This window comes from Borostomias antarcticus (assembly GCF_949987555.1).
Source record: "Borostomias antarcticus genome assembly, chromosome: 26".
NCBI lineage: Eukaryota > Metazoa > Chordata > Actinopteri > Stomiiformes > Stomiidae > Borostomias > Borostomias antarcticus.
Window position 1 is genome coordinate 8,719,456 of NC_140259.1, and position 15,762 is coordinate 8,735,217.

Sequence of the window (15,762 nt, forward strand, 5' to 3'; positions counted from 1 at the left end):
CTAGACAGGTGTTAAGTGTAGAGGGGAGTAAGAAAGCCAGGTCGTCTGGTTTGACTGTACTCACACGAGCAGTGAGAGATCCTGAGAACCTCTTCCTCTCTTCCTCTCTTCCTCTCTAACCTGGCGCCCTCCCTCCTTCCTCACTGATGGAGAGATCGCTGAAGCAAAAACTGGAATAATCCTCTCCGTCTGGGGCAATGCATGGGTGGAATCCAGTCGCCTCCCCCCTTCTCTCTCTCTTTCTCTCTCTCTCTCTCTCTCTCTCTCTCTCTCTCTCTCTCTCTCTGACTCTGTGTCAGCCAGCGGCTGCAGGTGTCTGAATACAGGGGCCGACTCTGTTCTGGTGAGGCCCCCTCCTGGGTCCTGGTTGGGGGGCAGGACAGCGTGAGGGGGGGGCGGGCTGGGCTGACGGGTCTCTCTCAGTCCTGGTTAATTAGTATGCCTCTGGGACGCCACCGAGATTCTCCCCGCTGGTCTCTCCTGTCTGTGAACGTGTCCATCTGTAGGAGCGGGGTCCTTATTTAGAGAGTCTCTCCTCTTCTGCTCCGAGCCACCTTTAACTCCCCCGCACACACACACACCCACACACACACACACACACACACACACACACACGCACGTGCACGCTCTGCTCTTCTATCTTCTGTCTTCTCAACCAGTTCAGAACGAGTCTTTTAAAAGCTTGTAAGATCAGTTAAGCAGAAGAGAGAGATGGTGTGAGTGTTTATCCAGTCTGCCTGTTTATGGACGAAGCGTCCCATGTAGCTAACGCTAACGCTAACGGGTCCTTTGTGTGGCTGCAGCATCATCACAGGTTGCTGCGAGGGCGGGAATGGTCTATGAACCCACTGTTCCCTAGCAACAGCATCTCGCTCCATCCCAATCTCTCTCTCTCTCTCTCTCTCTCTCTCTCTCTCTCTCTCTCTCTCTCACACACACACACACACACACGCACGCACACAACTCCCAAAACACATTCGCCCTCCTCGCTCCCTAAACACACAAACACGTTTCTAATCTCACACCAGTCCCCTCCAATCATATCACTCTCATCCATTTCTTAGCACGTCATGCCCCGCCCCCTGAAGTCTGACCTCATTTCTCTGCTGCTCCGCTGTTCTGCCCAGCAGCAGCTGAGAGAGAGGATTTCCCCTTCAATACACACTCACCCCAGAAACTACCCACCCCCAATAGACTCACCCTCAATACACACTCACCTCCAGAAACTAGACCACCCCCAATACACTCACCCTCAATACACACTCACCCCCAGAAACTAGACCACCCCCAATAGACTCACCCTCAACAGACTAGACTCACCCCCAGAAACTAGACCACCCCCAATAGACTCACCCTCAATAGACTAGACTCACCCCCAACAGACTAGACTCACCCTCAATAGACTAGACTCACCCCCAACAGACTAGACTCACCCTCAATAGACTAGACTCACCCCCAACAGACTAGACTCACCCCCAACAGACTAGACTCACCCCCAATAGACTAGACTCACCCTCAGTAGACTAGACTCACCCTCAGTAGACTAGACTCACCCTCAATAGACTAGACTCACCCTCAATAGACTAGACTCACCCTCAATAGACTAGACTCACCCTCAATAGACTAGACTCACCCTCAATAGACTAGACTCACCCTCAATAGACTAGACTCACCCTCAATAGACTAGACTCACCCTCAATAGACTAGATTCACCCTCAGTAGACTAGACTCACCCTCAATAGACTAGACTCACCCTCAATAGACTAGTCTCTCACAAGCAGACTAGACTCACCCTCAGTAGACTAGACTCACCCTCAGTAGACTAGATTCACCCTCAATAGACTAGACTCACCCTCAGTAGACTAGATTCACCCTCAATAGACTAGACTCACCCTCAACAGACTAGACTCACCCTCAATAGACTAGACTCACCCTCAACAGACTAGACTCACCCCCAATAGACTAGACTCACCCCCAATAGACTAGACTCACCCTCAACAGACTAGACTCACCCCCAGCAGACTGACTCACCCTCAGCAGGGCATCTAAAAATGTCACATTCTATCTCCATCTTTAAGAAAAAAATGAAAACACAACTTCTATCAACTTATATCCACTGATTATATCAAGAATCTTGTTTATATCGTCCTGTACTCCAATGTTATTCTTATTTTATTTATTTAATCATTTACACTAATGTTGAAACCTAATGTAATAATGAAACCATAACACTGTGATTGTCTCTATTGTCTGTTATATGTCTGTTATGTGTTTGTTATGTGTCTGTTATATATGTTGTTGTACACTGTTGTTGACTATTTGCCACTGTGTGGGAGACTGGGCCCCCTACTAAAAGCTTTAAATAGCTTCCTTGGGGTGACCCTTTCATACATCCACGTACTGTACAAATTCATAGAGTATGCTTCATGATGATGTATGAACAAACCATGAATTGAACTGAACTCCCCAATAGACTAGACTCACAACAGACTAGAAACTAAGAAACGTATTGTTTTCCCTGATATTACAATCTTTAAATCGTTTAAATGTAATTAATTGATTGCTATTGTTTGTTACTTGTTTGTAATATAACAATATACAAGTAGTTAGTGATTAATTGGATTCGGCTCCAGTGTATCCGAGGACACGTGACCCCCCGTGGCTCCCAGCTTTCTCCGGTACCGGGACATGGCAAGATGGCTGCAAGCAATTATTATGGCTTTACACATGGTGCCGGTGGGCAGTACAGGTAAACCAGCACTTACCGGGTCGTGGATCTAATGCATGTACTATCTACAGTATCTAGAGTTACTGTTTAAATGCAGTGATTGCATATTAGCGTCCCCCTGCTAGCAGGATAGGATGGTGCTTCATGGCCCTAGTGGATGGAGAAGCTAGGCTAGTTAGCTTAGCATCAGCAGCTACTGTATATATGCTGGCATGTCAGCAGTTTTTTCGCACTTGGTGTGACATTTAAAACGTATAATTGTTAGATTCGTCAGAAGAGCACGGTAGAAGAATATGTGGGTTATACTGTCATTGCAGTATTATACTGATCATTGCAAACTGAAGACAGAGACCAAGCTAATCAGCTCAACCTGCTAATGCTGTTGTCAGTCTGTCGACTAATGCGAATTTTAGTCGAATAATTTGCTTGTAGTGTTTAGGAAAACATCCGAGGTCGTGTCTTTGATTGAGATCGATACCCAGCCACTCAGCCATTTGGTTGAGTATCACCCTTTTCCTTTTCTTGCTGTTGTGTGTCAGTCAATCTGATTCACTCGACCAGCACTGGACACGAGCAATGAAATACAATCCCATACAGTAGCCAGCCAGGGCATTATGTATCTGACATGGCAAAGTCAAAGCCAGTATTCAAGAGAGTAGAGAGTGGGTGTAGAGATGTAGAGAGTGGGTCGTATGCCCTCCTTCCTTGTTCTCTGTAAAGCGCATTGTGTTGCCTCTGGGTATGAAATGCGCTATACAAATAAAGCATTGATTGATTGATTGATTGATTGATTGATTGATTGAAGAGCGTAGACTTCAACCCAGCTCACGATGGACCCGGTCTGGTCTGGTCATCCCATAACCTGCTCTGCCTGCACACACAGGGGGTCTGACACCACTCTTCTCTGTGTAGTCCTACCAAGACATCCGAGAAAGTTTAACCTGATAGCATTGATAGGATTTGTCTTAACTTCAGTCTATAGTTTAGGCTAAACCTGCTGTTACTGATGCTGCGTAGTGTTTTGTAAGCTTCAACAGCTCCCGCTGTGTGTTTTGTGCACTAGTACATTAGGTACTGTCAGATCTTGCTGCACTGATGTGTTTTTGTAAGCGTAAGTTCTCATATTCATGTACTGGCATCCCTCCATCATTCTGACATCCCTAGCTGTGTGCTCCCTGCTGGAGGTGCTGACTCAGTCCATGGGTACAGAACGCCTTGTAACTGTGTCTGTAACTGTGTGTGTGTCTGTGTGTGTGTGTGTGTGTGTGTGTGTGTGTGTGTGTGTGTGTGTGTGTGGGCGGGCATAGTGCATAATGTTCTCCAAGAAATAGATTTTTTCCATTGCTGCAGTCAAAATGTAGTTGAGATTTTCATTGTTCAGATTTGACTTGGATGAGAGGAGGAGATCAGGGTTTGGCTCGTTGTCCTGATGATGTGTTGGAGCCAATGAGTGTTGCATATAGATATTTTTTGGATATGGATACAGATCTAGCTACTGTACAGGTTGGACAGGGTCTGGCGGGCGGGTTGGCGTGTAGAGCAGGTCGTGTATAATAGATGAGCTTCCTGTTGGGAGGGTGCTTTTTACTGGTGAATAACGCCAGCCACACATCACACACGCTTTGTTCCGCCCCCTTCCCTCCAGCGCCCAGCCCCCCCCGGTCTACTCCCACCCGTCCACGGCCACCTACAGTGTCCAGCCGGCTCCGGCCGTCGCCCACGCGGTGACCGCCTCCTACGCCCCCGCCCCGGCCCAGGCGGCCCGGCCCGTGGTCTCGGCCCCGTACCCTGCCGCCTACCAGACCCACCCGGCCCCTCCGGACTACGGGTACCGGCAGCCGGACCCCCCGGCGCCGCAGCCCACCTCCACGCCGCAGACCTACCAGGTCTATACAGAGACGGTGAGTATCTCCTCCACACCACAGACCTACTAGGTCTACACAGAGACAGTTAGTACCTCCACCCCACCACAGACCTACTAGGTCTACACAGAGACGGTGAGTATCTCCTCCACACCACAGACCTACTAGGTCTACACAGAGACGGTCAGTATCTCCACCACACCACAGACCTACTTGGTCTACACAGAGACAGTCAGTATCTCCACCACAGACCTACTAGGTCTACACAGAGACAGTCAGTATCTCCACCACAGACCTACTAAGTCTACACAGAGACGGTCAGTACCTCCACACCACAGACCTACCAGGTCTATACAGAGACAGTATCTCCACCACACCACAGACCTACTAGGTCTACACAGAGACAGTATCTCCACCACACCACAGACCTACTAGGTCTACACAGAGACGGTCAGTACCTCCACCCCACCACAGACCTACTAGGTCTACACAGAGACGGTCAGTACCTCCACCACACCACAGACCTACTAGGTCTACACAGAGACGGTCAGTATCTCCACCACACCACAGACCTACTAGGTCTACACAGAGACGGTCAGTATCTCCTCCACACCACAGACCTACTAGGTCTACACAGAGACGGTCAGTATCTCCACCACACTGCAGCATCAGGTAATAATACCATATCCAGTGTTTCCCACAGGATTTTGTGAGACTATGGGGGGCGGACCTCCGACCCTCATTTCAGTGATGCACCACCACCAGGTGGCGTCTTTGAGCAGATTTAGCAGACTTGGCTCACAGTGTATTTCTCCTATAGTCTACGAATGAAGACGAGCCTGATCATTGCATCATTACATTTCACACACTATATCAAGGCCACGACACACAGCGTTAGATGAGTACCTTCTTCTCAAACTCATCTTTGTTCTGTTTTCAAAGCCATTATTGGTCAACTTCCCTTATTGGAAAACTAGCCTCTTAAATTGGAAGGGGGGGGGGGGGGGGTGGATGTCCCCCCCCCCCCCCAAAAAAAAAAGTGGCGGTCCCAAAGCAAAACTTGTCAAGTGGAAGGACATATTAATCTGCTAAAACCATACCCAACGCACTGTTCTGAGTCTTGTTGAGTACAGTCTAGTGTAGAATCAGTCAGCTGGTATGAGCAGTAGATCTGATGACCTCACTCTTCCTCCAGGATAACTACAACTATGGCCGACCCCCAGTCGTCACCAGCTATGACAACAAACAGCAGTACTACCAGACCAGCCTGGCCCCCGCCCAGAGGACTCCCACTGAGGCCTACTACCAGACAGGTACACACCAGCCCTACTACCAGACAGGTACACACCAGCCCTACTACCAGACAGGTACACACCAGCCCTACTACCAGACAGGTACACACCAGCCCTACTACCAGACAGGTACACACCAGCCCTACTACCAGACCAGCCCTACTACCAGACAGGTACACACCAGCCGTACTACCAGACAGGTACACACCAGCCGTACTACCAGACAGGTACACACCAGCCCTTCTACCAGACAGGTACACACCAGCCCTACTACCAGACAGGTACACACCAGCCCTACTACCAGACAGGTACACACCAGCCCTACTACCAGACAGGTACACACCAGCCCTACTACCAGACAGGTACACACCAGCCCTACTACCAGACAGGTACACACCAGCCCTACTACCAGACAGGTACACACCAGCCCTACTACCAGACAGGTACACACCAGCTGTCCTACCAGACAGGTACACACCAGCCCTACTACCAGACAGGTACACACCAGCTGTGTTAACAGACAGGTACACACCAGCCCTACTACCAGACAGGTACACACCAGCCCTCCTACCAGACAGGTACAGAGCAGCTGTCCTACCAGACAGGTACAGAGCAGCTGTGCTACCAGACATACAGACCAGCTGTCCTACCAGACATACAGACCAGCTGTCCTACCAGACTTACAGACCAGCTGTCCTACCAGACATACAGACCAGCTGTCCTACCAGACATACAGACCAGCTGTCCTACCAGACATACAGACCAGCTGTCCTACCAGACTTACAGACCAGCTGTCCTACCAGACACACAGACCAGCTGTCCTACCAGACACACAGACCAGCTGTCCTACCAGATATACAGACCAGCTGTCCTACCAGACATACAGACCAGCTGTCCTACCAGACACACAGACCAGCTGTCCTACCAGACATACAGACCAGCTGTCCTACCAGACAGGTACAGACCAGCTGTCCTACCAGACAGGTACAGACCAGCTGTCCTACCAGACAGGTACAGACCCGCTGTCCTACCAGACATACAGACCAGCTGTCCTACCAGACACACAGACCAGCTGTCCTACCAGACACACAGACCAGCTGTCCTACCAGACAGGTACAGACCAGCTGTCCTACCAGACACACAGACCAGCTGTCCTACCAGACATACAGACCAGCTGTCCTACCAGACACACAGACCAGCTGTACTGTAGGGACCAGCCCTCAGGCAGGGTTAAAGGTGGTGCCTCGTTGTCCGAATGGGCAAAACCGGCGGTGCTGATGTAGGTTTGATGACAAACTCATTATAATCTGTAACATTATTGCAAAATTATTAATAATTATTACAAAGACATGTGACTTAAACACTTAAATAAGTAACATGGTGGTTCAGTGTGACACTTGCCAGTGGTCTTTAGGCAACAACAAAACACGTGCATTTTTATTTATATTATTATTCAGTAATTTAAATGTCTTTTTAAAAATATAAGCCTGAATTTGATAGTAGATCTCCTTAGCCTGTTGGCACAGAGTGTGTGTTGGTTTACCACTGCTACTGTTACTCCGTACTGTACGGAAGCAGGAATTTGTCTGGACCGCTAATGCCAGTGTAGGAAGGATTAGATATCTCTGACCGTCTGTGTGCGTGTGTGTGTGTGTGTGTGTGTGTAGTGGGTGTGAAGAGTGTGTACAGTCCCGTCAGCAGCCCGGTGTACAGCCAGCCCCCGGGTCCGCCCCCCCCCCAGAGGCAGGTGACGGCCCTGAAGACCCTGGCCCCCTCCAGCACGGTGGCCACCACCTACAACATCTACCCCGCGGCCTCCACCAGCACCCCACAGCCCCCCACACCCATCTCCTCCTACACGCCCTGCTCCTCCTTCAGCTCCACCGCCTCCTCCTACTCTGGTGAGGGTGGGGGGGTGGGGGGGGGAGGATGGGAGTTTGAAAGAGGGATGGAGAGAGAGAGAGAGACGGACGGAGAGATGAGGAAGAGGAGGAAGAGAAGGAGAGTCATTTTTCCCAAATTAAACTAAGACCTTCTGTGCCTTTGCACTTGAGGAGGATGGGAGTTCGAAAGAGGGATGGAGAGAGAGAGACGGACGGAGAGATGAGGAAAAGGAGGAAGAGAAGGAGAGTCATTTTTCCCAAATTAAACTAAGACCTTCTGTGCCTTTGCACTTGAACCCGAGACGCGGTGACAGGTGTGGGCGATGTGTTGATAGCTCTGGCTCTGCTGGGCTGGTCGGGATCGCTGTCATATTGATGGCACCTGTCCTATCCACTCAGATCCAATCAAGTTCACTATGGGGACAGTAGGACTTGGACTGAATTAGAACCCAGAGAGAAAGAGAAGGAGAGAGAGGGTGGTGAGGGGAGGGAGAGAAAGAGAGACAGTATAGAGAGATTGAATGACGAGAGAGACAGACAGAGAGAGAGAGAGAGAGTATCTATCCTCTGGCTTGGATCTCTCTTGTCCATATTTAGCCTCCAGCCCTTGTGAAATACAAGTACAGTCTGCATATTTGGCATTTACAGGGTGTGCCCTTTTTAACCGCCTCCTCTCGCTCTCTCTCTCTCTCTCTCTCTCTCTCTCTCTCTCTCTCTTTCTCTCTCTCTTTCTCTCTCTCTCTCTCTCTCTCTCTCTCTCTCTCTGTCTCTCTCCCTCTCTCTCTCTCTCTCTCTCTCTCTCTCTCTTTCTCTCTCTCTCTCTCTCTCTTTCTCTCTTTCTCTCTTTCTCTCTCTCTCTCTTTCTCTCTCTCTCTCTGTCTCTGTCTCTCTCTCTCTCTTTTTTTTTTTTAATTATTTTTATTTAACCTTTATTTAACCAGGCAGGCGTTTAAGAACAAGTTCTTATTTACAAAGGCGGCAAAAAGCAAAAAACCTCTTGAGAGAAGGGGGTTGAAAAAAAAAAAAAAAGGTTAAATATAAGACAGTTGAAGAAAAACGGCATACATTGACACATCACAACACGTATATAGAACAACATGCAACACTACAATGAGCAATCACCAGCACAGACATACAGCAAATCATCAGCAAACATGCAAGACAGTTAAAAGACAGTTAAAGACGGCATACATGGAAGCATCACAATACCTATGAAACATACAGCATATAACTAAGCTCTCTCTCTCTCTCTCTCTCTCTCTCTCTCTCTCTCTCTCTCTCTCTCTCTCCACGTTTCATCTCCAGGCATCAGCTACTCCAGCTACGACTCCAGCGGCTACACCACCACCTCCACCCCCTCCTATTATCAGCCGGCCCAACTGCCCCCCCCCCAGCCCCAGCCCCCGCCCCAGCAGCCCCCCCTGCAGCCCCCGCCCACCAAGCCGCTGACCAGCTCGTGCTGGAGCACGGCGGGCAGCAACATGGTGACCGCCCCGGCCGTCAACTCCTACAAGAAGCCCCTGTTCCACCAGAGCAAGCCGCAGAAGCCCAAAGGGCCGCCCAAGCAGCCCCAGCTCCACTACTGCGACATCTGCAAGATCAGCTGCGCTGGGCCTCAGGTAGGAGCAGATCCCAGATCAGCTGTGCTGGGTATTCAGGTAGGAGCAGATCCCAGATCAGCTGTGCTGGGTCTCAGGTAGGAGCAGATCCCAGATCAGCTGTGCTGGGCCTCAGGTAGGAGCAGATCCCAGATCAGCTGTGCTGGGTACTCAGGTAGGAGCAGATCCCAGATCAGCTGTGCTGGGCCTCAGGTAGGAGCAGATCCCAGATCAGCCGTGCTGGGCGTCAGGTAGGAGCAGATCCCAGATCAGCTGTGCTGGACCTCAGGTTGGAGCAGATCCCAGATCAGCTGTGCTGGGTACTCGGGTAGGAGCAGATCCCAGATCGGCTGTGCTGGGTACTCAGGAGCAGATCCCAGATCAGCTGTGCTGGGTACTCGGGTAGGAGCAGATCCCAGATCGGCTGTGCTGGGTACTCAGGTAGGAGCAGATCCCAGATCAGCTGTGCTGGGTACTCAGGTAGGAGCAGATCCCAGATCAGCTGTGAAGGGTACTCGGGTAGGAGCAGATCCCAGATCAGCTGTGCTGGGCCTCAGATAGGAGCAGATCCCAGATCAGCTGTGCTGCGAACAAGGCAGATGTCAGATACAGTATTGCTCGATATTAGTATGGATATGCATGTTTGGTTGATTTCACTGGTTGAATGGTTTGGTTGACTGACCAAACGTATTGCTTGATTGGTTCATTGATTGAATGATTGGATGACTGATTGGTTAATTGGTTTCTAGGTTAATTGGGTAACTCTTGCTTCCCCAGACGTACAGGGAGCACCTGGAGGGCCAGAAGCACAAGAAGAAAGACGCGGCTCTGAAGTCAGGGGGCGTGGCCGGGGGCGGGGCCGGGCCACGCGGGGTCCAGACCCAGCTGCGCTGCGAGCTCTGTGACGTCTCCTGCACCGGCGTGGACGCATACGCAGCCCACATCAGGGGGGCCAAGCACCAGAAGGTCAGTGGGGATTCGAACCCAGGTTGCGGTTCTTGGGGTCTACCATTAGACCAAGAATACTGGTGGTCCTGGAGCTCTGAAATTGGACATTGTGGTATTTTAGGGCATGTGCTCTGTAAAACTCATGGGGGGATTGTGGGTCATGTAGTTATGTAGGAGAATAAATATGCCCCACCTCAAACTCTTGTCTCTTCCAAATAAGTTGTTGGCCAGAAGAACTAACTCCACATCTTCCTCTCTCTCTCCCTCCTTCTTCCTCTCTCTCCTTCTCTCTCTCCCTCCCTCTTCCTCTCTCCCTCTCTCCCTCCCTCTCTCCCTCCCTCTCTCCCTCTCTCTCTCCCTCCCTCTTCCTCTCTCTCTCCCTCTCTCTCTCCCTCCCTCTTCCTCTCTCCCTCTCTCTCTCCCTCCCTCTTCCTCTCTCCCTCTCTCTCTCCCTCTTCCTCTCTCTCTCTCTCTCCCTCCCTCCTTCTCTCTCTGTGCTCTGTGCAGGTTGTGAAGCTCCACACCAAGCTAGGCAAGCCCATACCTTCTACCGAGCCCGTCTTAGTCAACTCAGCTCCCGTTTACACTACATCCACTGCAGGGAAGTTTGCCCCCGCCTCCGCCCCAGCCCCCGCCCCAACCTCTACCCCAGCCACCGTCCCAGCCTCTACGCCCGCCCCCTCGTCCACTCCCGCCGCCCCCGCGGCGCCACCCAAACCCGCCGCGGCGAACACCCTCGCCAAGACCCCTGTCCCCGCCAAGAAGACTGTCACACCGAAGACAACCACGCTGGGTATGTTTCCCTCTCACCGCTAACGGTACTAATCAACCAATCAGCAGGAGGCCAGGCAGAGGCTGCTGATTGGTCCTCAGACTCAGCATAGTGACGGGAGGGGGCGGGTTTGAAGACATGGATCAATTACTATTACTATGTATGAGACAAATCTCCATTCCATCAGAAGCCAAACATGAAAATGTGTCGTTGTCCTGAAACTGATCCAGTCCTGGTTGTTTGTTCCTAGCCGCCAAGCCCGCCGCCTCTCCTGTAGCCCGGGGGGAGGAGAGCAGACCCCCTGCCCCGCAGAAGACGGACCCCCAGAGTGAGGACGAGGAGGGGGACGGAGCGGGAGGCCAGGGGGAGGTCCAGCCCGTGGGACATGACTATGTGGAGGAGGTAGGGGGGACATTATGGACTGTGACACGAGAAGTAGATCTGGCGCTATCTAGAGGAAGCTCAAGGGACATATTAAAACTTCGGTCGCTGGACGAAGACCGTTGAGTGCATTCCGTTTAAGTTCCTGCTTCATCATGTTGCCGCCTCTTGCTTCATGGAGGGAATCCCCAAAATGCCCAAATGAAAAATGGCCGCCGATATGAAGGGCAGTTCCCTTCCAATGGAAGCAAGCGAAGAGAGCGTTCACAGTCTCTTCATCCCTCGTTTTCACTTCCTTTCACCAAGCGTATGAATATGATCCCTCCCAGCTCGCAGGGCATCCCATAATTCATCTACGCCTTCACACGTAGAAGAAGGAGCCTCAGTTGATGATAGCCATGACAACAGCAAGCATGGCTGGAAATGTTTCATGTTTTACCTTTTGGCTATGTACAGTAATTGTGTTGGGAAAACTTTTGTGTGACTAAGTTAATAGTTCACTATTGTTCCATCAAATTTTATCGGAGTGTTTCCTGTGTGTGTGTATATGTGTGTTTGTGCGCCTCTGTGTTCACGTGTGTGTGTGTGTCTGCGCGTGTGTGTTCCTCAGGTCCGTAACGACGACGGAAAGGTGATTCGTTTCCACTGTAAGCTGTGCGAGTGCAGCTTCAACGACCCCAACGCCAAGGACATGCACTTGAAGGGCCGCCGACACCGCCTGCAGTACAAGGTGAGCCGACCGTCCAGTCACTACCCGACCCCCGCCACCAGGGGGCAGACTAACGTCAGGCGATATGTGAGCCAGGCTCAAAACATGTACCTTCTAATTGAAAGAGCTGCTAGGTGTGTGTGGATGAATGTGAGAGTGGGCAAGATTGTGCGTGTGCGTGTGCGTGTGCGTGTGCGTGTGTGTGTGTGTGTGTGTGTGTGTGTGTGTGTGTGTGTGTGAGTGTGTGAGAGTGAGACAGTCATAGTCACCTTCATTACAGAGCCCCCTGCCCTCCCCGAGCAGAAGAAGTTGAACCTGGAGCTGTGTGTGTGTGTGTGTGTGTGTGTGTTGGTGTGTGTGTTGGTGTGTGTGTTGGTGTGTGTGTGTGTGTGTGTGTGAGCAGAAGAAGGTGAACCCAGAGCTGCCTGTGGAGATCAAACCCAGCAGCAGAGCCAGGAAGCTGCAGGAGGGGAAGCTGAGGAAGCAGAAGCAGAAGAGCCTCCTGAAGAGACAGAGAGACGAGGAGCAGCGCTGGAGCCAGGAGATCAGGTAGGACTCACACCTCCTCCTCCTCCTCCTCAGACTCACATTTCTCCTCCTCCTCCTCCTCCTCCTCCTCCTCAGACTCACATTCCTCCTCCTCCTCCTCCTCCTCCACTTCTCTCCTCCTCCTCCTCCTCTACCTCTCTCCTCCTCCTCACTCACATTCCTCCTCCTCCTCACACTCACATTCCTCCTCCTCCTCCTCACTCACATTCCTCCTCCTCCTCCTCCTCCTCCTCCACTTCTCTCCTCCTCCTCCTCCTCAGACTCACATTCCTCCTCCTCCTCCTCTACCTCTCTCCTCCTCCTCCTCCTCCACCTCTCTCCTCCTCCTCTCTCCTCCTCCTCCTCCTCCTCCACTTCTCTACTCCTCCTCCTCTCTCCTCTCTCCTCCTCCTCCTCCTCTCCTCCTCCACCTCTCTCCTCCTCCTCCTCTTTCTTCTCCTTCTACAGAGAGTAGCTTATTCATGTGTAGATACACAGACAACGTGTGTGTGTGTGTGTGCGTGCGCGCCTGTGTGTGTGTGTGTGTGTGTGTGTGTGTAGGCGCTATGAGGAGGACATGTACTGGAGGAGGATGGAGGAGCAGCAGGTCTACTGGGGAGAGCAGCGACGCAGGATGGCCCCGCCCCCTCTGATGAGCCGGCCAGGCATGCCGCTGCCCCCCCTGCTGGTGAGATATGGTACTGCGGGGGCATAGACACGGTTCTGCCCCTCTGGACTGACACAGTCAATACATGTCTGTTCCTGATCAACAGACACAAGTTTCATTTTTCTGTACGGAGCATGTAGATTCATTATTCAGCGGCCTGGGCTAACTTTCTGTAGATTGTACTCTACCCTACCCTTCTCTACTCTACTCTTCTTTGTACTCTACTGTTGTCTCTACTGTACTCTTCTCTCTAATCTACTGTCGTCTTTACTCTACTCTCTACTTTTCTCTCTACTCCGCTACTCTGCTCTACTATACTCTGCTCTACTGTTGTCTCTACTCTACTCTTCTCTCTACTGTTGTCTCTACTCTTCTCTCTACTCTACTGTCGTCTATACTCTACGCTCTACTCTATTCTACTGTTGTCTCTGCTATACTGTTCTTTCTACTTTCTTTCTACTCTACTCTACTTTTGTCTCTACTGTACTCTACTGTTATCTCTACTCTACTGCTGCCACTACTCTACTCTCTACTGTTGTCGCTACTCAACTCTACTGTTGTCTCTACTCTACTTTCTACTCTACTGTTGTCTCTACTCTACTGTTGTCTCTACTCTGCTCTGCTGTTGTCTCTACTCTCTACTCTACTGTTGTCTCTACCTTAATCGTCTCTCTACTCTACTGATGTCTACTCTACTGTTGTCTCTACTCTACTCTCCACTCTACTGGTCTCTACTCTCTACTCTACTGTTGTCTCTACTCTCTTCTCTGCTGTCTCGACGGTCTCTACTCTGGTTCTAAGAGGGTTCGTCCGACCTGTCCTCCCCTCAGCCCGTGCGTCGGCCAGACTCCCCCGACGACCGCCACATCATGGCCAAGCACTCCACCATCTACCCCGTGGAGGAGGAGCTCCAGGCGGTGCAGCGGATCGTGTCCCACTCGGAGAGAGCCCTCAAGCTGGTGTCCGACTCTCTGCTGGAGAGGGAGGCTGTCCTACCTGCCTCCGCCACACCTGCTGTTAGTGAGGAGACCTGCCCACCTCCCTCCACCACTCCTGCTGTTACTGAGGAGGGAGAGGAGAAAGGGTGAGGGTCTGTTTGTCTGACTTTGTCGCCGTCTCTGTCAGTCTCGGGGGGTAAATGGTAAATGGACTGCATTTATATAGCGCTTTTCCACCTTAGCGGCACTCAAAGCGCTTTACAATTGGCCTCTCATTCACCCATTCACACACACATTCACACACCGATGGCGGTAGCTGCCATGCAAGGTGCTAACCTGCTCATTGGGAGCAATTTGGGGTTAGGTGTCTTGCTCAAGGACACTTCGACATGTGGACAGTCGGGGCTGGGATTCGAACCGCTGACCCTTCGATCGTTGAACGACCCGCTCTACCAACTGACCGGGTCTCAGCCCGGTCTCTGTTTCTACTCTGGTCTTGAAAGTAGCAAATAAGTAAGTGGTAGTTCTGAGGAAGCTTACAGCAGACCTCTCTGGTTCTCCTCCAGGGCCGAGTCCCCAGCCAGGCTGCTGAAGGGGGTGATGCGGGTGGGCATCCTGGCCAAGGGTCTACTGCTGCACGGGGACAGAAACGTGGAGCTCATTCTGCTGGCTGCCAAGAAGCCCACCGCCTCCCTGCTCAACAACATCGCCAAGCAGCTGCCCAAACAACTGGTGGTAGGAACTCTCTCTCTCTCTCTCTCGGCCTCTTTGCAGTAGCCTGGCGTTGCCAGCCGGATCTCGCGAGCTCGGGTTCTAATTCCCTCCGTCTGGATATCCAATCGTTCTAGCTGAATCCACTCGAACCGAGATTGGTTCGTGCCAATCACAACCGTTTCTCTAATATGGGGCGGGTTTAATAAGATGACGGATTTTCTTGAATTTTTATGCTTGGAGGGATGATTGGCCGGCGCAGATAGTGGGCGGTGCTGGGAGGCTGTGCAACCTGTCGTCCTTCCTTCCTTCCTTCCTTCCTTCCTTCCTTCCTTCCTTCCTTCCTTTCTTTCTTTCTTTCTTTCTTTCTTTCTTTCTTTCTTTCTTTCTTTCTTTCTTTCTTTCTTTCTTTCTTTCTTTCTTTCTTTCTTTCTTTCTTTCTTTCTTTCTTTCTTTTTTTCTTTCTTTCCCCAGGGTGAAATTTGCCCTTACAACAGAAATTACAGAAAGGTTGGAAAGAAAAGAAACACTAGATACAGAGTAACACCAGATAAGGGGGGTAGCAGCATAACAAGGGGATATCAGGGACTGCAGTATATACATCCATCCATGTATGTACAGTGGCTGCAGTATAGAATATAATAGGACAGATATATAGGAAAGATATAGATGTACCTACATAGATTCATCTCCTCTTTGAGGAAGTGTCTGTCAGGAGTTTCCCCGAAAGACGTTTCCCATCTCA

At 51.0% G+C, this 15,762-nt stretch overlaps 1 protein-coding gene across 2 annotated transcripts in view; it reads left to right on the top strand.

Annotated features, from left to right (window-relative positions):
• Window positions 1-2,663: 2,663 nt before the first annotated feature.
• Window positions 2,664-15,762, top strand: part of zfr2 (zinc finger RNA binding protein 2) — a 19,854-nt gene continuing 6,755 nt past the window's right edge. The window contains exons 1-14 of one of the 2 annotated variants that reach the window (XM_084459181.1): window positions 2,664-2,749; window positions 4,374-4,614; window positions 4,711-4,725; window positions 5,786-5,903; window positions 7,550-7,783; window positions 9,071-9,384; window positions 10,141-10,329; window positions 10,819-11,104; window positions 11,334-11,485; window positions 12,075-12,194; window positions 12,577-12,722; window positions 13,263-13,389; window positions 14,199-14,452; window positions 14,873-15,041. In XM_084459181.1, coding sequence (XP_084315307.1) covers window positions 2,697-2,749; window positions 4,374-4,614; window positions 4,711-4,725; window positions 5,786-5,903; window positions 7,550-7,783; window positions 9,071-9,384; window positions 10,141-10,329; window positions 10,819-11,104; window positions 11,334-11,485; window positions 12,075-12,194; window positions 12,577-12,722; window positions 13,263-13,389; window positions 14,199-14,452; window positions 14,873-15,041 — 2,418 coding nt within the window. In that variant the 5' untranslated portion in view covers window positions 2,664-2,696. Of the gene's footprint in view, window positions 2,750-4,373; window positions 4,630-4,710; window positions 4,726-5,785; window positions 5,904-7,549; window positions 7,784-9,070; window positions 9,385-10,140; window positions 10,330-10,818; window positions 11,105-11,333; window positions 11,486-12,074; window positions 12,195-12,576; window positions 12,723-13,262; window positions 13,390-14,198; window positions 14,453-14,872; window positions 15,042-15,762 lie in introns of both variants that reach the window. The other variant, XM_084459180.1, reaches the window with a different exon arrangement.